The 20,703-nt window shown below is 44.1% G+C and overlaps 1 protein-coding gene across 2 annotated transcripts in view; it reads left to right on the top strand.

Moving 5' to 3' along the window:
* Positions 1-6,894: 6,894 nt before the first annotated feature.
* Positions 6,895-20,703, top strand: part of LOC136611353 (potassium voltage-gated channel subfamily KQT member 1-like) — a 65,874-nt gene continuing 52,065 nt past the window's right edge. For both annotated transcript variants that reach the window (XM_066590879.1, XM_066590880.1), the window contains exons 1-2: positions 6,895-7,041; positions 8,904-9,360. In XM_066590879.1, the coding sequence (XP_066446976.1) occupies positions 9,038-9,360 (323 nt within the window). In that variant the 5' untranslated portion in view covers positions 6,895-7,041; positions 8,904-9,037. The remainder of the gene's footprint in view (positions 7,042-8,903; positions 9,361-20,703) is intronic.

Raw genomic sequence — 20,703 nt, forward strand, 5'->3', positions numbered from 1 at the left:
CCTTCATACTACTCCACAACACTGACCACCACAACAACCGCTATATCACTGACATTTGTATCACCCCACAACAGCAGCCGCCGTAACAACAACCATCACAACACTTCATACTACCACATAACACTGACTGCCATAACACTGACCACCATACTGGCCGCGGAGCGCACAGGGCCCTGCAGTCATTACTGATCTGCCTATGGACCTTGGAAAAGTCAGAGAGTTTTCCCGACATTGTGGGGACCCTCGTAGTTGCCCTCACATCTCTAAGGAGTCCTAGTCTCCCACGCCCTGACATTGGCGCAGCAGATGTCATTGTGCCCTGTAAATTCCCTGGGATTTGGGATGTGGACGGCAGCAGCGGAGAACTCTGAGAGTCCAACTACACTTTTCCGTCCTCCCCAAATAGCGGAAAAAGAACAAACCCCGTCCAATCACGGCAAAGTCGTCTCCGTGTGACACATTTAAATTTGTGCTTACGTTTAAACGCTGTTTTTGGTGATCCCAAGAGAACGCCGAGACGGAAGCCTGCAGCGTGCAAAAAACTGCAGCGCGAAAATAGCCTGAAATAGCCTAAAAATAGCGACCGTTGAAGGATTGGTCGTTTCCGTAAGTTGCCAGATGGAATTGCAACGTATTTTGGAAATCAACGCGTTTCTATCGCCATTATTTTTTCCCATCAAAAATAACCATGACAAATCTCAATAAAGATATTACGCAAACTGAAAACTGAGCTTTTTGTCGCAGTGGGATGTGAGAGACGCCTCTAAAATACACCGCAGAAGAGCGCATGTGAAGGAAGATGGCGAGCGATCACGCCAGCTGCAGAGCACCTCTCAGCGCATTTCTTGGGATGGTGGGGGGCGCAGTGGTCGGACCCCACAGATTTGACATTTATGACATGATGTGATGGATCGCTCATAAATAACACCATTGTCTTGTGTGCTATTCTGAAAGGTCGCCGCCCGGCTCATATCTGCGTATCTACCGCTTACATCAGCACAGAGGAAATCTGAGTAAATATGAAGTGATTATCGTAAGCGAAGTATCATCTGATCACAGAACTCCATCCCTCCCGCCGCGGCGTGAACTCCGAATGTCACATTGCTCAGATTCCTGCCACCGGAGACTTTTCCACTGTAGTTCCCACTGCTGCCTGATGTTGGCGCTGCGGAGACCATAATAATGTATCCAAGAGGTGCCTAACAATGCAGAGGGGGGTACTGCATCAGACAGTATCACATATGATAGGATTAGATACACAGCTCAGCAGACAGTATCACACGGTAGGATTAGATACACAGCTCAGCAGACAGTATCACACAGTATAGGATTAGATACACAGCTCAGCAGACAGTATCACATATGATAGGATTAGATACATAGTTTAGCAGACAGTATCACACAGGTTAGGATTAGATACACTGCTTAGCACACAATATCACATGGGATAGGATTAGATACACATCTTGGCAAAGGGTACCCCACAGGATAGAATTAGATACAATGCTCAGCAGACAGTATCACGCAGGATAGGATTAGATACACAGCTCAGTAGACTGTATCACACAGGATAGGATTAGATACACAGCTCAGCAAACTGTAACACATGGGATAGGATTAGATACACAGCTCAGCAGACTGTAACACATGGGATAGGATAAGATACATGGCTCAGCAGACAGTATCACACAGGATAGGATTAGATACACAGCTCAGCAAACTGTAACACATGGGATAGGATTAGATACACAGCTCAGCAGACTGTAACACATGGGATAGGATAAGATACATGGCTCAGCAGACAGTATCACACAGGGTAGGATTAGATACACAGCTCAGCAAACAGTATTACATGAGATAGGTTTGGATACATGGCTCGGTGCACAATATTTCATTTGAAAGCTCAGCACACACTATCACATATGGGAGGCTTAGATACATGGGAGGGTTGCTCCTTACCACTCTCACACATGCACTTGTAAAAACGCTGTATTTCATGCGTTTTCAGCTGCGTTTACTGTGTTTTCATGCGTTTTTGACAGTGGCTGACTGAGCTTTCAGCACAGTTATAAACGCAGCCAAGCAAGCTGATAATGCCAGAACTTTAAAAACGTAGCTGAAAACGCAGTCAAAACCACGGTAACCACATTCTACCACGTTTTTAGCACCCCATTCATTTCAGTGGGCACAGCATCATGTTTAGAAACAAATGAAAATAGAACAGACAGCGCTTGAAAAACGCTACTTTCTAAAGCAGATCTGAGAAGCCCCATTGAAATCAATGGTAGTGATTGGCAGAGTTCAGCGCTGCGCTGGAAACGCAGCGTTAACCGCAGAAAGAAGTGCCTGTGTGAGAGCGGTGACTCTGTACAGAAGATTAGAATAGATCCTCCTTTCTTCCGCGGGATTAGTGCCCATCAGATTAGCGGCAGGTTTGGAGCTGTGGACAGTTATGTGGAATGATATGAGATATCGCACTGACACCAGATAGTAGACGATGCACGATGTGAGATAACGCGACGCTTTCACAGACTCTTTGTTTTCATACATCAGACGAGGACGACATCAATTATTTGTGGGCGCAGTTATTTTCCAACCTTCACGGTGGAATCCACATCCTATGTAGTCATTATCACAGTGATGGAATTATCAGCATTTCTGCATTATCACATACCGGATTATCAGCATGTATGGATTATCACATGTCATATTATCAGCAGTTCTGGATTATCACATGTCAGATTATCAACACATCTGGATTACCACATGCTGGATTATCAGTGTGTCTATATTATCAACCTGTCTGGATTATCACGTGCCAGATTATCAATAATTCTTGATGATCACAAACCGAATAATCACATACCAGATTATCACATACTGAATTATCAGTAGTTCTGGATTATTTTATGCCAGATTATTAATAGTTCTGGATTATCTCATGACAGATTATTAGTAGTCCTAGTTTATCACATGCGAGATTATCAACACATCTGGATTATCACATGCCGGATTATCAACACATTTGGATTATCACATGCCGGATTATCAGCCTTTTCTACACTAATCACATCCAGAGCTGCATTTGCCATCTTGCTTCTAATTTAGTGACCCTCTATGTTACTGCTGTCAATGCCCGTCCAGATCACGCCGGGCTGTGTTGCATTGTAAGAGTGTCCGCGGGGTATAATACAGACTGACAGTCCATGCAGGTGCCGCACCAGCTACACTGGAGAATAAATACTGAGTGCAGTTTTGAATGTGACTGGAGTAGAAGCCCCAGTAATCAGGTGAACTCAGAGTTCCTCATGGTTCTATGTGCTGCCTTACTGAGCATTTACCAGGAACCTGGAGATAATGAATGTTCGCTGGCACCTCGGTAACACATTCACTGAGTGCAGCGCCCCTTCCTGCTACCGAGTGCCCCCCCCCCCGCACCACCTGCTTTGTGCCCACACGTAATACAATGACAGCACACTTAGAGTAATTGACTAAGCCTCAGGTGACACAAGAATTTCATATAATATCCATGCCCTGGGAACAGACACCTGATCCGCCCGGTCACACAGCCGCCTCACACCGTCCCTCGCCTTTCATCAGCACAATGACACGAGCGAACAGTCCCCAGGGCCCACGACTAATTATACCCAGCGCAGGGGTTCAGGTTCCCCGGGGTGCTCGTTATACACAGACGGTTTAATGGTTACAGAACGATTCGCTTCATGTGGAGAATCCACAGCTGACCTCTGCTGCATCCCTGGCGACAGAATGTGGAGGGTCTAGTGTCTTGCTAATAATGATGATGAAGTATTGCAGTATTCATATTGGCCACTAGATGGCAGTACAGCAGACATGTCAAGGGAGCTGTCCGATCCTGAGCCTGGACAATAAGAAGTGGGGTTAAAAAAAAAATGTTTTCTTTCAAAAACTGCAACAAAAACAACGCCGAACCTGTCTACAGGTTGTGTGTGGTATTGCAGTTCATGCCCATTCATTTTAACCCCTCAGTGTCGTAGCCTGTTTTGGGCTTACAGATGAAACAATTTTGGGGGGATTTTTATCTCCATTTTTCAAGAGCCATAACTTTAAGATTTTTGCACTGACACGGCCGTACAAGGGCTTGTTTTTTTGCATGACGAGGAGTAGTTTTTAGTGGTACCATTTTGGGGTACATACGACTTTTTAATTACTTTCACATTTTTTGGCCAACAAAATGAACAGAATATGTATTTTGGCTCATCTTTTCCATTTTTTTTCCAACAGTAAGTTCAATGTTTTGTATAGGTTAGCTAAAGACTCAATGATACTAAACATGGGGGGGTGGGGTCCTAAAAAAACAAAAAAGGAGAAAGTGCACAAAAAAGTTTTTTTTCACCACATTTTTTTACACTTCTTTTTTTTACTCTTTTTATTTTTTTTTACAAATTTTTTAATGCCCTATAGGGGACTTGAACTATGTATATGATCATACATTGCAGTACCTCTGCACTGCAATGCATTATCACTATTGCTAGTGATCATATGTCATGGTTGACCTGGACGCCAATGGTTTTCTATGATGACATTGCGGCAGAACCCTGCGATCAACATCAATTGTGGCATGTAATTCATTAACAGCGGGGTTCAGTGTTCTCCCTGATCCCCACTGTTGCAGCGGGAGGTTTGCTGTCAGTCGTAGCCGGCTTATGCTGCAGATCGCACAGGATCAGTGCCATGCACAGGGCATAAGTTTACATCCTGTTGCGGCAAGTACCCACAGCCCATGATGTAACATCATATAGCGTTAAGGGGTTACGCCCCGTTCAGAGGGGCGAGTGCGACAGCGTTCCGAGAGATTCGTTGCACTCTTAAACCTACAATTTTGTACTTAGCTTTATATATCATGTACTGGGCTTGTGTAACATCATGTCTTACACTCCAGTCACATCCAAAGCTGCAGTCATGATTCTGTTGGACAACTTGTGCTGACAACCGCTTAAAGACTAGATGATATCCCATGTACTGTGAACAGTCACTGTTTACCCTAGAGCTTACTACTAATCTAAAGGTATACAGTATCTTATTCTCCAATCACATCCAAAGCTGCATTCACAACTCTCTTAGTAACCATATGCTGACAGACAACCTCTTAAAAGCCTGGTCCGTGTCCTCACGGTGTATTCACACGGGCCAGAAAATCGTATTAGTTTTGTGCGTTGCGAGATGCACAAAACACACACGAAAATGCAACCAGTTATTTCCAATGGGTGTTTGTACATGAGGGAATTTTTTTTTTGCAGTGACCCTGCAAGATGGAAAAATCACAGCATGTTCTATTTTTCTGTGATTTGGCAGATAACTCACCCATTATTTCCTGTGGGCAAGTTAAAAATCGCATCACACTCACATGTACAAGTTAGTTTCATGAAGTGTGATCCGATTTCTATGTGAGTCCGATGCGTTTTGCAATAAAATCGTATCTCATTTGCATTACTGCACTTGTGAAAAACGCACATGAAAATCACCCATTATTCCCTATGGGAGCAAAACCGGACTGCATCACACTCGTATGAAACCCACATGTACATGCGAGTGCGATGTCATTTGTTTTTGCTCCTATAAGGATGATCGGGCGATCCTTCAACAGAATCGCCCAAAAATCGGACATGCCGAGAGTTTTCTCTCGCATTGCTTCTGGCATCACTGCCAGAGAAAAATCGCACACGTAAATGAACTCATTGAAAACAATGTCACAAGACAGAGGAATTGTGCAAGAAAATTGCCTGTATAAATGGACGCTCAATGGGTTCATTTACATGCGTGACTTTTCTCTCACAGCGCTATTTTTGGCGATTCTGTTGAAGAATCCCTGTTCTTCCCTACGGGAACACATAAAAATGCTTTGCACTTGCATCTACATGCGAGTGTGATGCAACGCGGTTTTGTTCTCATATGGAATAATCGCTGATTTTCCCACGCAAGTGCGATTCAATTTCTTGCAAAACCCATTGCATAAAAATTGCAGTTTGGCAAGTGTGATATTGCTCGGGAGTTTCTTGGACTGACATTGCACTCGTCCATGTAAATGCCTCCTTAATACAGGCTGACAGATTAGACTACACTGCAGACAATGAACAAGCAGGGCCACAGGAAGGTGGGAAATCCTGCAGAGGTAATGAAAAATTTTTGAATACAGCTTTGGATGTGATTGGAGTATAATATATGCTGCATAGGTACAGCAGAGGATTTGCTCAGTTGGCTATAGGATGGGCATCTGCGGGTTCTTCTCCTGATGCCAGCCCTGGGTCTGCTCTGTGCCATCCTGGATCAGGTGGTGTGAGATAAGCGTTTGCAGATGTTGTGCAGATATTCGCCTCCCCCTAATCACCATGTGACCCTTTACTAATCTCACATGCTGCAGGGGGGTCATGCAGGATCTCTGCCCGCAAGAGCCTGGCACCCAGAAATGATTAGTTACCCCCAGCAGATAGTGATTCCTTTCATGGCAGCCAATGACAGGTGACCTCTGGCGTCTTCCATTACTTGCAGCTGCCACCTTACAAGCTCAGATGATCCCTGCAGGAAGAGATGTCGCCTTAGATTGTGCCACTCTGCAAGGGTGCAATGTTCTGCAGAAAACTCAGATGCATTTTGCAAGAAAATAAGTGAATTTCAGTAGCGCAGCAGGGGGTTGTGGGTAGTGCATGGCCTCTGCAGCTGACCTGTCACACACTGGCATTGCTGAAACTTGTGGTTCCCCAATAGCTGGGGTGCTACAGGTTGCCTAATCCCGCCTTTACAGTGAGACAATGGGTGCACAGGTGCTGGTAGGATGCCTATTGCCATTCTCTGCAGGACGGATGGGGAGTGACAGTCACTGAGCGAGGGGAGGGGACAGAGTCAGAGCCTGGAGCAAGGACACCGGGAGCCACAGTCCACCGCAGGTGCTGGAAAACTCCGGGAAGGTGCAGGGGGTCGTCATCCTCGCTCTCCCAGATTCTAGGAGAGGATTAATGGCAGCGTACTGCAGGGATCAGTGAAGACACGGGTACAGTCCAGCAGGTAATGCACATACAGATACCATAGAGCAATGCTCTGCAGAGCTCTGTGAATGGGGGTCCTGGAATGGGCAGGTTACATAAGAGAGGGTCCTTGCCTATAGTAAAAAAGTTGCAATGTTCCTTCTTCCTGCAGTGATGGTTTATTGGTGCAATCATCTGCAGAAAGAGAGAGGTGCAATCAGTTACTATGCTGCTTGACGAAAAGCGAAATAGTGCCCCCCATTTACCCCTGACCCAAATTGTAAGGAAAGGCGCAGTCAGAAGGTGAAACTATACTGGCATAGGGAAAAGGGTAGGCAGGGGGCATCAGACGGCAGGAGGTTCACCGCAGCAATGCAGTTTAATGTGTGATGCGATGTTCTGCAGAACCTTTGAGATGAACAGTATTACAATGTGCGTTCATTGGAGGTGTGTTTAATGCTGGGGTGCAAGGTTCTGCATAGTTGGGGAGTGCAGCTATGGCTTTGGCGCAAACATCTTATCAACCTCCTCGCACCCCTCTATGCATTTCCTTCTATACAATGGCGCCTCCTATGAATAGCATGCAATGTACGATGCAACGCTCTGCAGAGGAAAAGTAGCAAAGCTGTCTGCTTATTGTCAGTGAATGGAAACATTCTTAGTAACAACCAGAAGCTAAAAAGCTGTACAGACCTATTTTGTATGCGATAATTCTCACGCGTTTTTTTCTTGCAGGTGAATATCACACGTTGTTTCAATTAGGAAAAAAATTAAAAATCGCATTCACATGAGCCAGTTTCATGCGTTGCGAGACACGCAAAACTTGCACTCAAATAGACCTCATTGTTTTACATTTAGGATTTTTCTCTAGCAGAGATGCTTGGAGATAGAAAAGTCGCAGCATCCTCTGTTTTTCTGCGAGTTCACAGAAATTTCGCTAGTTTCCAATTGGTGAGAGAAAAAATCGTATACGCATGTACGTGTGAGTTTCGTGTGAGTGCAATGCGATTTCTAACTTGCCCATAGCAAATAATGGGTGAGTTTTCAGCGATCTGCTTCAGGTTTTCAAAGCCTGCATAAATTAATTCATTGAAAATAAGGGGTTAATACATTGCACGAGTTCTATGCTTTGCGGAAACGCATAGAACTTTTGCGATTTTTCCCCCCTGTGTAAATAAGCCCTAATATATGAGTGTCATTAATGCTCATGTAACTGCTGGATTGCAGCTGTGCTTATACGGAAAACATCAGCCGCTAGCTCTCATATAAGGGACCTTTCACACGGGACGGAATTGTGCGCAGATCACAGTGCAGATGCAGATTTTGTCAATTAGTGCAGATTTTGGTGCGATTTTAATTGCGGGGAACGTCTTGTGGAATTCATTGCGTTTTTTTTAGAAATCCGCAACAACAATTCCGCAAGACGTCCTAAATTGCGCCGCAGAAAACTTTTTTCGTAATGAATTTAATCTTGCATTTTTGGCACGCCGTTTTTAACAGGTACAGAATTCAAGCCCCATGATGACGCAGAAATGTCCATGTGAAAGGTCCCAAATAACAGCCAAGGCTGTTCACAGCTGAGGATTTGTTACAGTTGCATCCAGTCTGCAAAGTCAGCAGGAATCTCCCTCCTGTCCTGATATTTGCTACAATGTATCAGTCTGGAGTACATAGAAGCTTGTGCAGATTGGATACAATGTAACAAAGTCTCCGCAGTGAGACAGATCAGGTCGGGACAGGCTTTCAGCCTCTGGATGCAAAGAGCGGTGGTGTTCACTGACAACAAGCAGAGGTCTTTGCGACGGTGAAGAACTGGAGCAGAAAGTGTTTAAAAGTTTCCGAACTTTGTACTCCTTGCGGATCCTCGGTCCCTGACCTCGTGTTGTTCTCCTTGTTCCACAGCTATGAGTGACAGCGGGTGACACAGCTGTGATCCTGTCTGCGGTGACTCTGATAAGAGGGATCAGGTCCCACGGGAGCTGCAATCTAACACCGGCACTGAGGATGTGAAATATTGATCACTAGCAGTCTGCGGCATGTCGTGCAATTCGGGGGAGTGCAGGGGGCTCCCCCTCTACAGCCGCTACACAGCCCCCCCGGCTCCGGACCCCATGCATTACTCATCTGTGGCCCTCAGCGCAGACCCCCCCTTGAACAATGGCTCCGGGACCCCCTGCTCCGCTCAGGACCCCACGCTGCAGGTGAGCAACCAGGCTGGGGGCGCCAAGGACCTCCATGCAGAATCCTCCCCCAAGTGCTTCTACCGCCACTACCTGACCCGCACCAGCATGCAGGGCGACATCTACAACTTCCTGGAGAGACCCAGCGGATGGCGCTGCTTCATCTATCACTTCAGCGTGTGAGTACCTACCGAGGGGCACTTACCTCCAGGGGAGGCGGCTCTAGTGCCCTCAGTTATTGATCATCCATTATGTATACACGGAGGAGGCAGCGGAGCTGAGTTTGTCAGACGTTGCGCAGCCAAGTTGATCAGATCTAGCGGTGTTGAGTTTAGCAGATCTAGCTGAGATGAGTTAGCCTTTGTACTATAACTGAGACAGTCGGGTGTAGCAGAGGTAGGTTTATCCGAAGTAGCAGAACTGAGTTTATCAGAAGTTGTAGAGATGAGTTTTCAGATAGTAGTAGTTTTGAGTTTGGTCAGATACAGCAGAGCTGAATTTATCACACATAAGAAAGTTGAGTTAGTCAGGTGTAGGAAAGGCAGGTTAGTCCAAAGTAGCAGAGCTGAGTTTATCACTTACAGTAAGGCGCAGCTTGTTGGATGTAGCAAAGCTGAGTTTATCACAAGTTTAGAGATGAGTTTGTCAGATAGTAGTATTGAGTTTGGTCAGATGTAGCAGAGCTGAATTTATCACTTGTATCAAACTGAGTTAGGTGTAGCATAGGCAGATTTATCCAAAGTAGCAGAGCTGAGTCTATCACTTGTAGTAAGTCTCAGCTTGTTGGATGTAGCAAATTTGAGTTGATCAGAATTGGTAGAGATGAGTTAGTCAGATAGTTGTAGAGATGAGTTTGTCAGATAGTTGTATTGAGTTTGGTCAGATGTGGCAGAGCTGAATTTATCACACGTATAAATCTGAGTTGGGTGTAGCAAAGGCACGGTTATCTGAAGATTATTACTCAGCTTGTCAGATGTAATTTATCAGAAGTGTAGAGATGAGTTTGTCAGATAGTAGTAGTATTGAGTTTGGTCTAATGTAGAAGAGCTAAATCTATCATTTGGCGCAATGCTTTATTCTGTTACTCAACCAGATATCTTATTTTAACATCATAAAGACTTCAATTACCAAATCAGCTCTGCTGCATCTGTGCACATAACTATATACAGAGCTGATCAACCCTCTATCCCAACCCTCACCAGAACTCACATTTATCTCAGTCCGGTCCGCACACTTGTGCACTAGTGCAAGGATGACCAGCGGAAATAATTTTGCAACTCTGCAGCCCCTTCATCTAATGCTTTGTGGGGTCTCCGCTTGTGCCCCCTCCACCCTACACACATACATGTCAGAAGGTTTATAAAGCTGTACATACCCCTTAATTCTCTTCGGATGAGCCCATGCCGAGCCTCAAAGGTAAGAATCTACTCTGCGGATCCCATACGTGCTGCACATTGCACTTTCTGCACGAACGCCCTTATTTATAAATGTTTCCAACAGATTGATGTTGAAAACTGAGCCAGAATTAAAGTGCACAGAATTTTAGGCAAATTTACAAATAATTGGCGTCAAATAGGAGAAAAAGATCCAAAAAGCTTGCCACTTTTTCTCTAAACATGGGCGTGGCCAGCTTCTGTCTGTCCGACACATTTATGAACCGTGATTACAAGAGAGTTTCGGTGAAAAGTGGCGCCAATAAGACAGAATGAAAGTTGATGTTAATGAAGAACCAGTAGGCGCAAAGTTTTGACACACGCTCGTTGTGGTACAAATCCAACTATATGGATGGTTTTTTTCTTGATTTTTGCACCATTTTTTTGTTTTTTCAGCATTATTTTGACTGTTGACTAATTATATTAGTAGATGATGCAGAATAACAGTTTTGTGGAAGGAAACAAATTTTGGAATACAAACTGGGACAATTTTGGTGCACATAATAGTGTAGAGCGGAAACTGGCGCATCTTGTGGAGCAAAATAAATACATAGGGTGGGGTTTTTTGTGTTTTTGCCCCCATTTTATGTGTTTAAATCAGTAATTAGACTGCTGACTAATTTTTTTATATTAGTGCATAAAGCAGAATTTAATTAGTGGTGCAAAACATATTTCTGAATATAAATTGTCGCATTTGTGGCGCACGCAGCACTACTATGCGCATATTGGTGCATTTTTTATTTTTGGTGCAGTATTTATAAATAAGGGCTGACTGTGCAACGCCAGCCGTGTATAAAGAAGAGTCGAGCATCTTTACATCTCCTCATAAACCAAGTTGTTGTCTTCTTCTTTTATAGTTCTCATTCCTATTTTGCCCAGTTTTCCGTTCTCTAGATGCAGCCTGCAGGGTAAAGCATGGAGGTTTTTGTACTGGCTACTACAGCTGCGGCTCGGGACATGTACACATCTGTAATGTACTTGACGGTTTATACATATGTTGTATGTACAAAGAACTGCTGCAGGTTGTAAAGCCCGAGCTTCGTGGCGGGTTTTGGTCATGTGACTGCAGCAGTGCTCAAAGTATAAAAAAGTGTGATGACAACCCTAAAAATTCAGAACCGGTCAGATTTCCTGGTATTGAAATATTGCGACTGCACGTACGTAGGAAAACATGGCAGACATGATGGCCGAGATAACCTGCAACTTTATCGTGATTGTTGCGGCACAAGAATTTGGCAAATGTAATATTGTGTATGTGTGTATATAATATAGACTAGTGAAGATAAAGTGTGTGTATATATATATATATATATATATATATATATATATATATATATATATATACCAATAGACTTGGCCATGAATGTGTCCAGAATAAAGAGAACCCTCCATTCTTTACACTTCAGGCTGGATCCATAGAACTGGAGAACAGCGCAAACTAGAAACAATGTTTAGCTGCATCTAGTAACTCTCTTCACACACGGAGGCCCAATCGGACGTGTAGACGGGGATTGTCTTGATAAGTCAGCCCCTTTAAGGATTGGGGGGATTGTTGTTTTTTTAACCCCTTCCCGACCTAATGCCAAGTCTATGTGGCGAGTGGCCATAGGTTGCTGGGCATGGCAATCTGGTGGGTAGCACCAGTGCACAGCGGTGAGGATGTGGGTGAAGTACACAGCTCCGCTCTCATCCTGCCTGCTGGGATCAGAGAAAACGCAGATCAGAGTTAACCCCTTAAGTACTGCAGTCGTACACTTTGTAGTGGTAATGAGGGTCCCAGGAGCTTAACTCCTTTGTGACAGGCCTATTTTTTGCCTTAAGAATCAAGGAACTTTCATCGTTGCATTGTAAGAGCCGTAACTCGTTGACAGCCGTATGAAGACTTGTGGGTTTGCAATAACGGACCCACTCTGGGGTCCATATAAGGTGTTGTGGGAGTTTTTTTCTGTGGGAGATGGGAAAAAAACATCCAGAAATTCCGCCATTGTTTTTGGGTTTTGTTTTTTTAGTGTTCACCTTTCAGCTCCTGCACACTTGCGTTTTTCTTGTGCGTTTTTTTTCACGCGATGGTCAGTAGTACTTTCTAATGTTAAAAACGCATCGCAAGTTTGTGCTTTACAATTTTTGTGCGATGCTTTTTTAACATTAGAAAGTCTTAGGCCGGCTGCACACGAGCGTGACGCGGCGAAGCCCGTCACGGCGCCCCCCAGAGACCCCATACTTACCAGCGGATCCGATGTCCTGGGTCCCGCATGACGCTTCGGCGTGACGCGCCGCAGCATCATGTGATACGCTGGCCACGTCACAAGACACGCCCACAGCGTCACATGACACGGTGGCGGTGGGCGGAGAGGCGATTTCACGTTATCTTCCGCTGTGCTACAGCGGAAGATAGCGTGAGCGGATGGCTTCCATTGACTGTAATGGAAGCCGGCCGCGTGTACAGCCGTGGCAAATAGAGCATGCCGCGGGTGAGGACGGGAGATTTCACGGTGCAAAATTCCGCGATGAAATTCCGCGATGAAATTCCGCACCGTGAGCATTGAGCTATTAGGTTCAATAGAACCTAATAGCTGTGGGCAACGCAGCGGATATTCACCGCGTATTAAGCGGCGTAAATCCGTTCGTGGGAAGGAGGCCTTATTGACAATCTCGTGAAAAAAAACGCACAAGAAAAACGCAAGTGTGCAGGAGCCCTTATAGAGGTTTTTTATTTTTTACTATTTTGCACCATAAAACACCTTTTTGAAGAAGCAGAATTTATTTTAATTTTCTGCGTCGTTACAAATGCAGTAATACCAATTATGTGCAGGTTTTAAAAAATTTTGTATTCTATCCATTAAAAAATGTTTTCTTTTTGAGGGAAAAAAATGTTTTGTTTTTTTATTGGATTTTTTTTTCTGTAAATTAAAGTTTCTTGAACTTTTTTGACATAATTTTTTTGTACCTGAAGGAGATTTGACAGCGAGATCGTTTGATCGCTAGGATAGTATACTGCATTCCACTAAGCCTATGACAGCAGCCTACCAGACTCTGCTGGAGACGGCAGACATGGAGGACTTTGTTCGGCTGCCAGCTGCCATGGAAACACATTGGTACCTTAAAATTGCATTGTGGGGTGCTGATGGGTGATAAAAAAAAACCCTGTTATCTGCTTACGTGCTGTAGTTGCTACTGATTGTGGCATGTAAGGGGTTAAACGGCCAGGATCTCCATCCTTGCGGTTAGAGCAGGAGCCGGGCTGTCAGTAGTCAGCAGAGCCACCGCCTTAAAAAGACGTACGTGCAGGTGTAATGCCCATTAGTAAGGTCAGTAAAAATGTGTATTGGCCGTCACTAAGGGGTTAATTGCCGAGCCCTGGCATCATAACAGAGGTCCCCAGGGATGTCTTGTGGGGGTGCAGTTGCAACGGGGTCCCTCTGCTGGGTGTCAGACAGGTGAACTACATTATACACTGATGTTGGAGCCGTCTCACAAAGCCCACTGCACATATGTGACAGTCCTGGCGATAAAGGGGCTGCCAACTTGGCATCAGAGTTGGCAGAAGCTTCTGACGGGCACTTTTATAGCTATAGCTTTCGGGCCGTAATATAAAATGTATATCGGGGTCCCCTCTCCGCACCACTGAGCTCTTATCCTGCTGGTGAGACAGCGGCCCCTCATTGCCCGCGGTGTGATCCATCTAGGATTCTGTGATGGTTTTGTGCCAAGTTTTGGGATCGGCCTCTCTTTCGAGGACAGAGGGCTCATACGGTAATCCCGGCGTGTGGATAAGCCGTGTCAGCGCTGCAGATGTTGCAGTGAGTGGCCGGGATAATCTGCGGCTTTATCCTCATGATGTGCGATGTGCGGCTGAGGATATTATCGGCTCCGGTCAGGGCTCCACCAGGCATCTGTCTCACCACAGCGCCCGCGAGCTCCTGTATGATGAAAGTTCCGCAGCGTTACAAGGGCGCGTTAACCGCAGTGTTTTTGTTTTTCATTCTGCTGCTCTGTCCCACTGACATCAGTGGGATTTTCGGAGCTTCGGTTATGCTCCATTTCGTTCCATCTGTTTTACATTTTTTAACCCCCTCCCACTGTGGGGCGTACACGTAGGTCCTGGATAGGAAGGCGTTCACGTGAATAAGTGTACCTTTACGCCCTATGGATGGCATGGGTTCAGAAGCTGAGCCTGCACCATGCACAGCGGGAGCCGGCTGGCTGTGACTGACAACTTTCCAGCACAACAACAGGGATCAGTGTGAACACTGATACCCACTGTTAACCCCTTACATGCTGCAATCAATGTGGATTGCAACAAGTAAAGGGTTCACAAAGGGAGGGCACTCCCTTTGCGACATCATCGGCCCCTGTCCACCTACGTGCAGAGGGCCGAGGGATTGCTCATCCAGGTCTGCCATGGCCTATGATTGCTATGATTAGCAATAATGTATTGCAATATAGAAGTATTGCAGTGTATTATTAGTGTGATCATAGGTTCACTGGTTTAGGTCTCCTACAGGGACATGAAAAATGTATTTAAAATAATGAAAAATAGTGCAAAAAATTGTGCACTCTTCCCTCTATGTTTAAATAATAATTTAAGAAATTAAAAAAACCACATGTTTGGTGTTGCCACATCTGTAACGACCCGTACAATAAATTGAACACACCTTTTATCCTGCACGGCAACGCTGCAAAAAGAAAAAGCTAAAAATGAAGCCAAAATGTTTTCTTTGTTTATTTTGCCTCACATAAAGGCAATAAAAGTGATTAAAAAAACTGTACTTGTCTCGAAATGGTAAAATCTAATAATAAAAACTATAGCTCATCACGAAAACAAAACAAGTCTTCAGAGAACTCCATCCGTGGAAGAGAAAAATGTTATGGGACTTTGAATGCAGCGATAGATATTTTTCTAAAAGGGGGTTTTTATTGTGCAAAACTGGAAAAACCTCAAAAATATATATAATTTAGATATTGTCGTAATCGTACCGACCCGCAGAAAAAAATTAGCGCGTTATGTATACTGTAAAAAAAAACAAAAAACAGTGATAGAATTGAGGTGTTTTTTCTTCCTGCCTCAAAAAAGTTAATAGAAGGGCTTATTTTCAGGAGAGTATATTGGCCGGCGTATTCACGGGCAGCCGATATAGGCTTCCATCTGAGCAGTCAATCTCCCACAATAATCCACAGCAGATTTCTGAGCCCTCAGAATTGTGCTTTGGATTTGCATGTGGATCCTACGTGGATTTATGGTGCTTTTACGCACGATCATTGGTAGTGAATGGAGGCGAAGCAGGACGGGGATCATTCCCTGAAATAGCTGATTTACAATGCAGAGGGTGAAATCTGTGGATAATCTGCACCAAAATCCACTGCAAAATCTTCACCATCCAAACAAAACACGTGTGCGGATTTTGATGCCGATTTTAGTGTGGATCTGCACCAAAATCCGCTACGTGTGAATGTAGCCTAAAAACCAAAAACTATAGGGGGCTATTCACACGTCATTTTTCACTGCGTATTCAACATGAAGTCTGCGCCAATTCTGCAGCAAAATCCATATTCAGAATTATCCCACTAGTTTTAATGGCAATCTACGTTATAGCGTATATGGTACGGATTTTTTTACGCATGCAAACTTGAAATCTACATGTGGGATAACAAGGAGTGAAACGTCACTTTCAAAGCAGATTCTGTACAGAATCCACAGTGGAAAATCGGTACGTGGATTCCTTCCATTGGCCAGGCTAAACCCGTCTATGGGTCCACGGCTCAAACAAATTTAAAAAATGCATCACAAATCCGTGGCAACCACACAGATTTCAGGGAGCTCTCTGTCTACAGATTTATTCAGTCACCACTAGGGGGAGCTCACTGCACACTTATTAATACGACCACCACTACAGAAAGCTCACTACATACACATTTATACAGCCACCACTAGAAAGAGCTTATTGTTTAGAGCTTAATATAGCCACCACTAGGGGGAGCTCACTGCACACTTATTAATACGACCACCACTACGGAAAGCTCACTACATACACATTTATACAGCCACCACTAGAAAGAGCTTATTGTTTAGAGCTTAATATAGCCACCACTAGGGGGAGCTCACTGCACTCTTATTAATACGACCACCACTACGGAAAGCTCACTACATACACATTTATACAGCCACCACTAGAAAGAGCTTATTGTTTAGAGCTTAATATAGCCACCACTAGGGGGAGCTCACTGCACACTTATTAATACGACCACCACTACGGAAAGCTCACTACATACACATTTATACAGCCACCACTAGAAAGAGCTTATTGTTTAGAACTTAATATAGCCACCACTAGGGGGAGCTCACTGCAAACTTATTAATTCGACCACCACTAGAGGGAGCACACTACAAACTTATTTATACAGCCACCACTAGAGGGTCCTTATGGTTAAGAGCTTTATATAGCCATCACTGTACACAGATTAATACAGTCAACACTAGAGAGAGCTCATAACATACAGATTTATACAGACACCACTAGAGGGAGCTCACTACATACAGATATATACAGCCACCACTAAGGCGAGCTCACTACATACAGATTTATATAGTTACCACTAGAGAGAGCTCATGACATACAGATGTATACAGGCCCCACTAGAGGGAGCTCACTACATACAGATATATACAGCCACCACTAAGGCGAGCTCACTGCATACATATTTATACAGCAACCACTAGAGGCAGCTCCCTATATACATACAGCTACCACTAGAGGGAGCTTATTGTTTTAGAGCTTTATATAGTGACCACTAGGGGCAGCTCATTTTATATACAAATTTATACAGCCACCATTAGAGGGAGCTCACTGCATACAGTATTTATACAGCGACTACTGGAGGGATCTCTCTACATACACTATTATGCTGTCACCACTAGGGGGAGCTTACTGTATACAGATTTATACAGCCACTGCTAGAGGGAGCTCACTACATACAGTATTTATACAGCCACCAGTAGGGGAAGCTCACTGTATGCTGATTTATACAGCCACCACTAGGGGGATCTTGCGACATACACTATTTATACAGCCACCACTAAAGGGAGCTCTTTACATACACTATTAATACTGCCACTACTAGGGGGAGCTCTCTGTATACAGATTTATACAGCCACCACTAGAGGGAGCTCACTACATACAGTATTTATACAGCCACCAGTAGGGGGAGCTCTCTGTTTACAGATCTATACAGCCACCACTCGAGGGAGCTCACTATGTTAAGGACCGTTACACATGACCGGTCACATTAACCTTTCAAGCCTTGGGTTCCAAATTAGTTCGTACCTGGATGCATCAAGGAGGCCAAAAACTATATAATTTATAGTTATTAGTTCCCACAGATACGTAGAGTTGAGCCGCGGCAGATATACAGCTCACTCTGCTTAATGCGTGCGTACTCTGAATCTTTATTAACTTTTCATAGCGTTTCTCAATACAGGAAAGGAATACGTCATTAGTCACGGCTTTAATCTCATTGGGTTAAAAAAAAACAAAAAAAAACCAAAACATTACAGCATAGTGAGAGAATCTATGTGAAATGTCCTTCAAATGATTATTACTCCAGGACGTTATCCCGTCCTCCCTTGTGAGTTTGGATGATCGCAGCGTCTTATCAGCACGATTTGCTCTTTTCCAAAAGCTCAGGACGTGGGGGAGTCTCTTCTGATAGCGACTGTACCAGGCAAATGTTCTCGGATGAATAGAAACAAATCATTAGACATTGCACCGAATCTCATGCTCTAAAGTTATTTCTGCTTGAATTATTGTTTCACTACGCACAAGCTTATTTACATCTTTTAATGCTCCATTTTGTATCTAGCGGCCATTTTGAGACAGATTCTTCCATATTATGAGCCTGTACCTTCTCAACTACATACAGTATTTATACAGCCACCAGTAGGGGAAGCTCACTGTATGCTGATTTATACAGCCACCACTAGGGGGATCTTGCTACATACACTATTTATGCAGACACCACTGAAGGGAGCTATTTACATAAACTATTAATACTGCCGCTACTAGGGGGAGCTCTCTGTATACAGATATATACAGCCACCACTAGAGGGAGCTCACTACATACAGTATTTATACAGCCACCAGTAGGGGGAGCTCTCTGTATACAGATCTATACAGCTACCACTAGAGGGAGCTCACTACATACAGTATTTATACAGCCACCACTAGAGGGAGCTCACTACATACAGTATTTATACAGCCACCAGTAGGGGAAGCTCACTGTATGCTGATTTATATAGGGAGTACTGTATGTACTCAGGTGTAGAAATCACTGTGTTGTGAGCTCCACCTAGTGTCAGCTGCAGGTACTTGCAGTATGGTGCTGACATCTACTAAGATGGCACATTATAAATTAACAGCAGGCTTCTCTTTTTGGGGTCAATGACTCTTTAATTTATGTAATTAACCTCTCAGGATCCTTTACAGAAATGGAAACATATTAAGATTTAATGCACGCTCTGTTCACAGCTCTGAAAGTCAGGAAGCGGCTGAGCGCCGAGGAGCTGCGGTTTTACTGACAGTTTGCAGCGACTGTAATGACAATCTCTTCACAAGTAGGAGATTATAAGAGCGTTGGGGACAAGAAGCCATTAAAGTGCTATTGGTGGGCTTTTGACTGCTGAGACCCCCAAGGATCAGCTGTAATCTGTGGGGAAAACCAGTAGCTGGTGTTTGATACTCCTGCAGTGCCTCCACAGGAGAAGTGAAGAAATACACAATGGGATGTCTCCAAAGGGAGAGAGAAATAAATGGCAGAACCTTCACTACCCCGTTATAAGGGGTCAGTGACTATAGAAAAAAAGGAGCATAGCAAATTTTGTAGGTTACATGACCACACATAGCATCTGTCATTGGCGCCATCAACAAACAACAGACTGCCATCAACTGGACTTGGCACCTGTGGACGGGCACAAGTAAGAGTGTGATAGATTATAACGGCAGGATGGTGCAGTGATTAAGAGCTTATGGCATTTGGCTGCAGGCTTTGTAGATCATGTGACATTAGCGGGACGCCTGTATACATTATATCGCTTCATTGTCATTTACTAGAGCCAATGCGCCAATTATCATCTAGAACGGAAAGTTCTAAAAGTTTCCATTAAACTTTGTACTCTAATTCTTTATTGTTTTTAAGATCTCTGCTTGCTGTCAGTGATTAGGAAAACACACAGCTGAAGAGGTTGTTACGCTGTATAAGCTGAACTAAAAGAGTAAGGGATTGAGTACGCTGTATGATGCACCGTAAGCCGCGATAAATTCTGCGCCAAAACCTGCAGGCTGCCTGCGGATTTTGAAGCAAAATTGAAAATGGCGTAAAACCTGCCTGCAATTTTGGATCAAAATCCACAGTTTGACCTGCAGATTTTGGTATAGATCCACAGCTGCGAATTTAGTTGCGGCGTCATTCCTTCCCATCTGAATGTTGCGCAAATTTCTGTCTCTAAAAAAGTGGGGGGTTTTTGTTGCGGATCTGCATGCGGAATTTACGTGTTTTTTAGAGGTGGAAATTGTGCTAAAAATTGCGTGGCAATTCTGCCATATGAACGCCCTCTGAAGGCTCATTCACAAAGGGCGTATTTTGGGTCCGTATTGCGCACATATTTTTACATACACCATATCGTCAGCATAGATTTGCATTGAGTTATTCAGACGTGCATTTTTACATGCATAAAAAAAAAATGGTAGCATGTTGTAACTGAACGAAATTGCCCATTAAAGTCTATGGGATCACTTAAAAACACAGTTGCCCGCAAGTTTTTACGCATGTTGCCAGGAACCAGCAGGGAAAATATTGTGGCATCAGTTTTTTTGCCTAAATGAAAAAAATGCAGTGAATACTAGCGCAAAAAAAAACACGCGCACCGAATACATATATAAACATAAACACTGAGTAGTTCACGGACCAATACAACATGACAGGAGTTGTAGTGCCCTATGTATAAAGTATAGTAAGGCTGTATTATGGCCATGTTGGGAGTTGTAGTCCCCTATGTATAGGGTATAATAGGGCTGTATTATGGACATGTTGGGAGTT

The sequence above is a fragment of the Eleutherodactylus coqui genome, chromosome 2 (genome assembly GCF_035609145.1).
Source record: "Eleutherodactylus coqui strain aEleCoq1 chromosome 2, aEleCoq1.hap1, whole genome shotgun sequence".
NCBI lineage: Eukaryota > Metazoa > Chordata > Amphibia > Anura > Eleutherodactylidae > Eleutherodactylus > Eleutherodactylus coqui.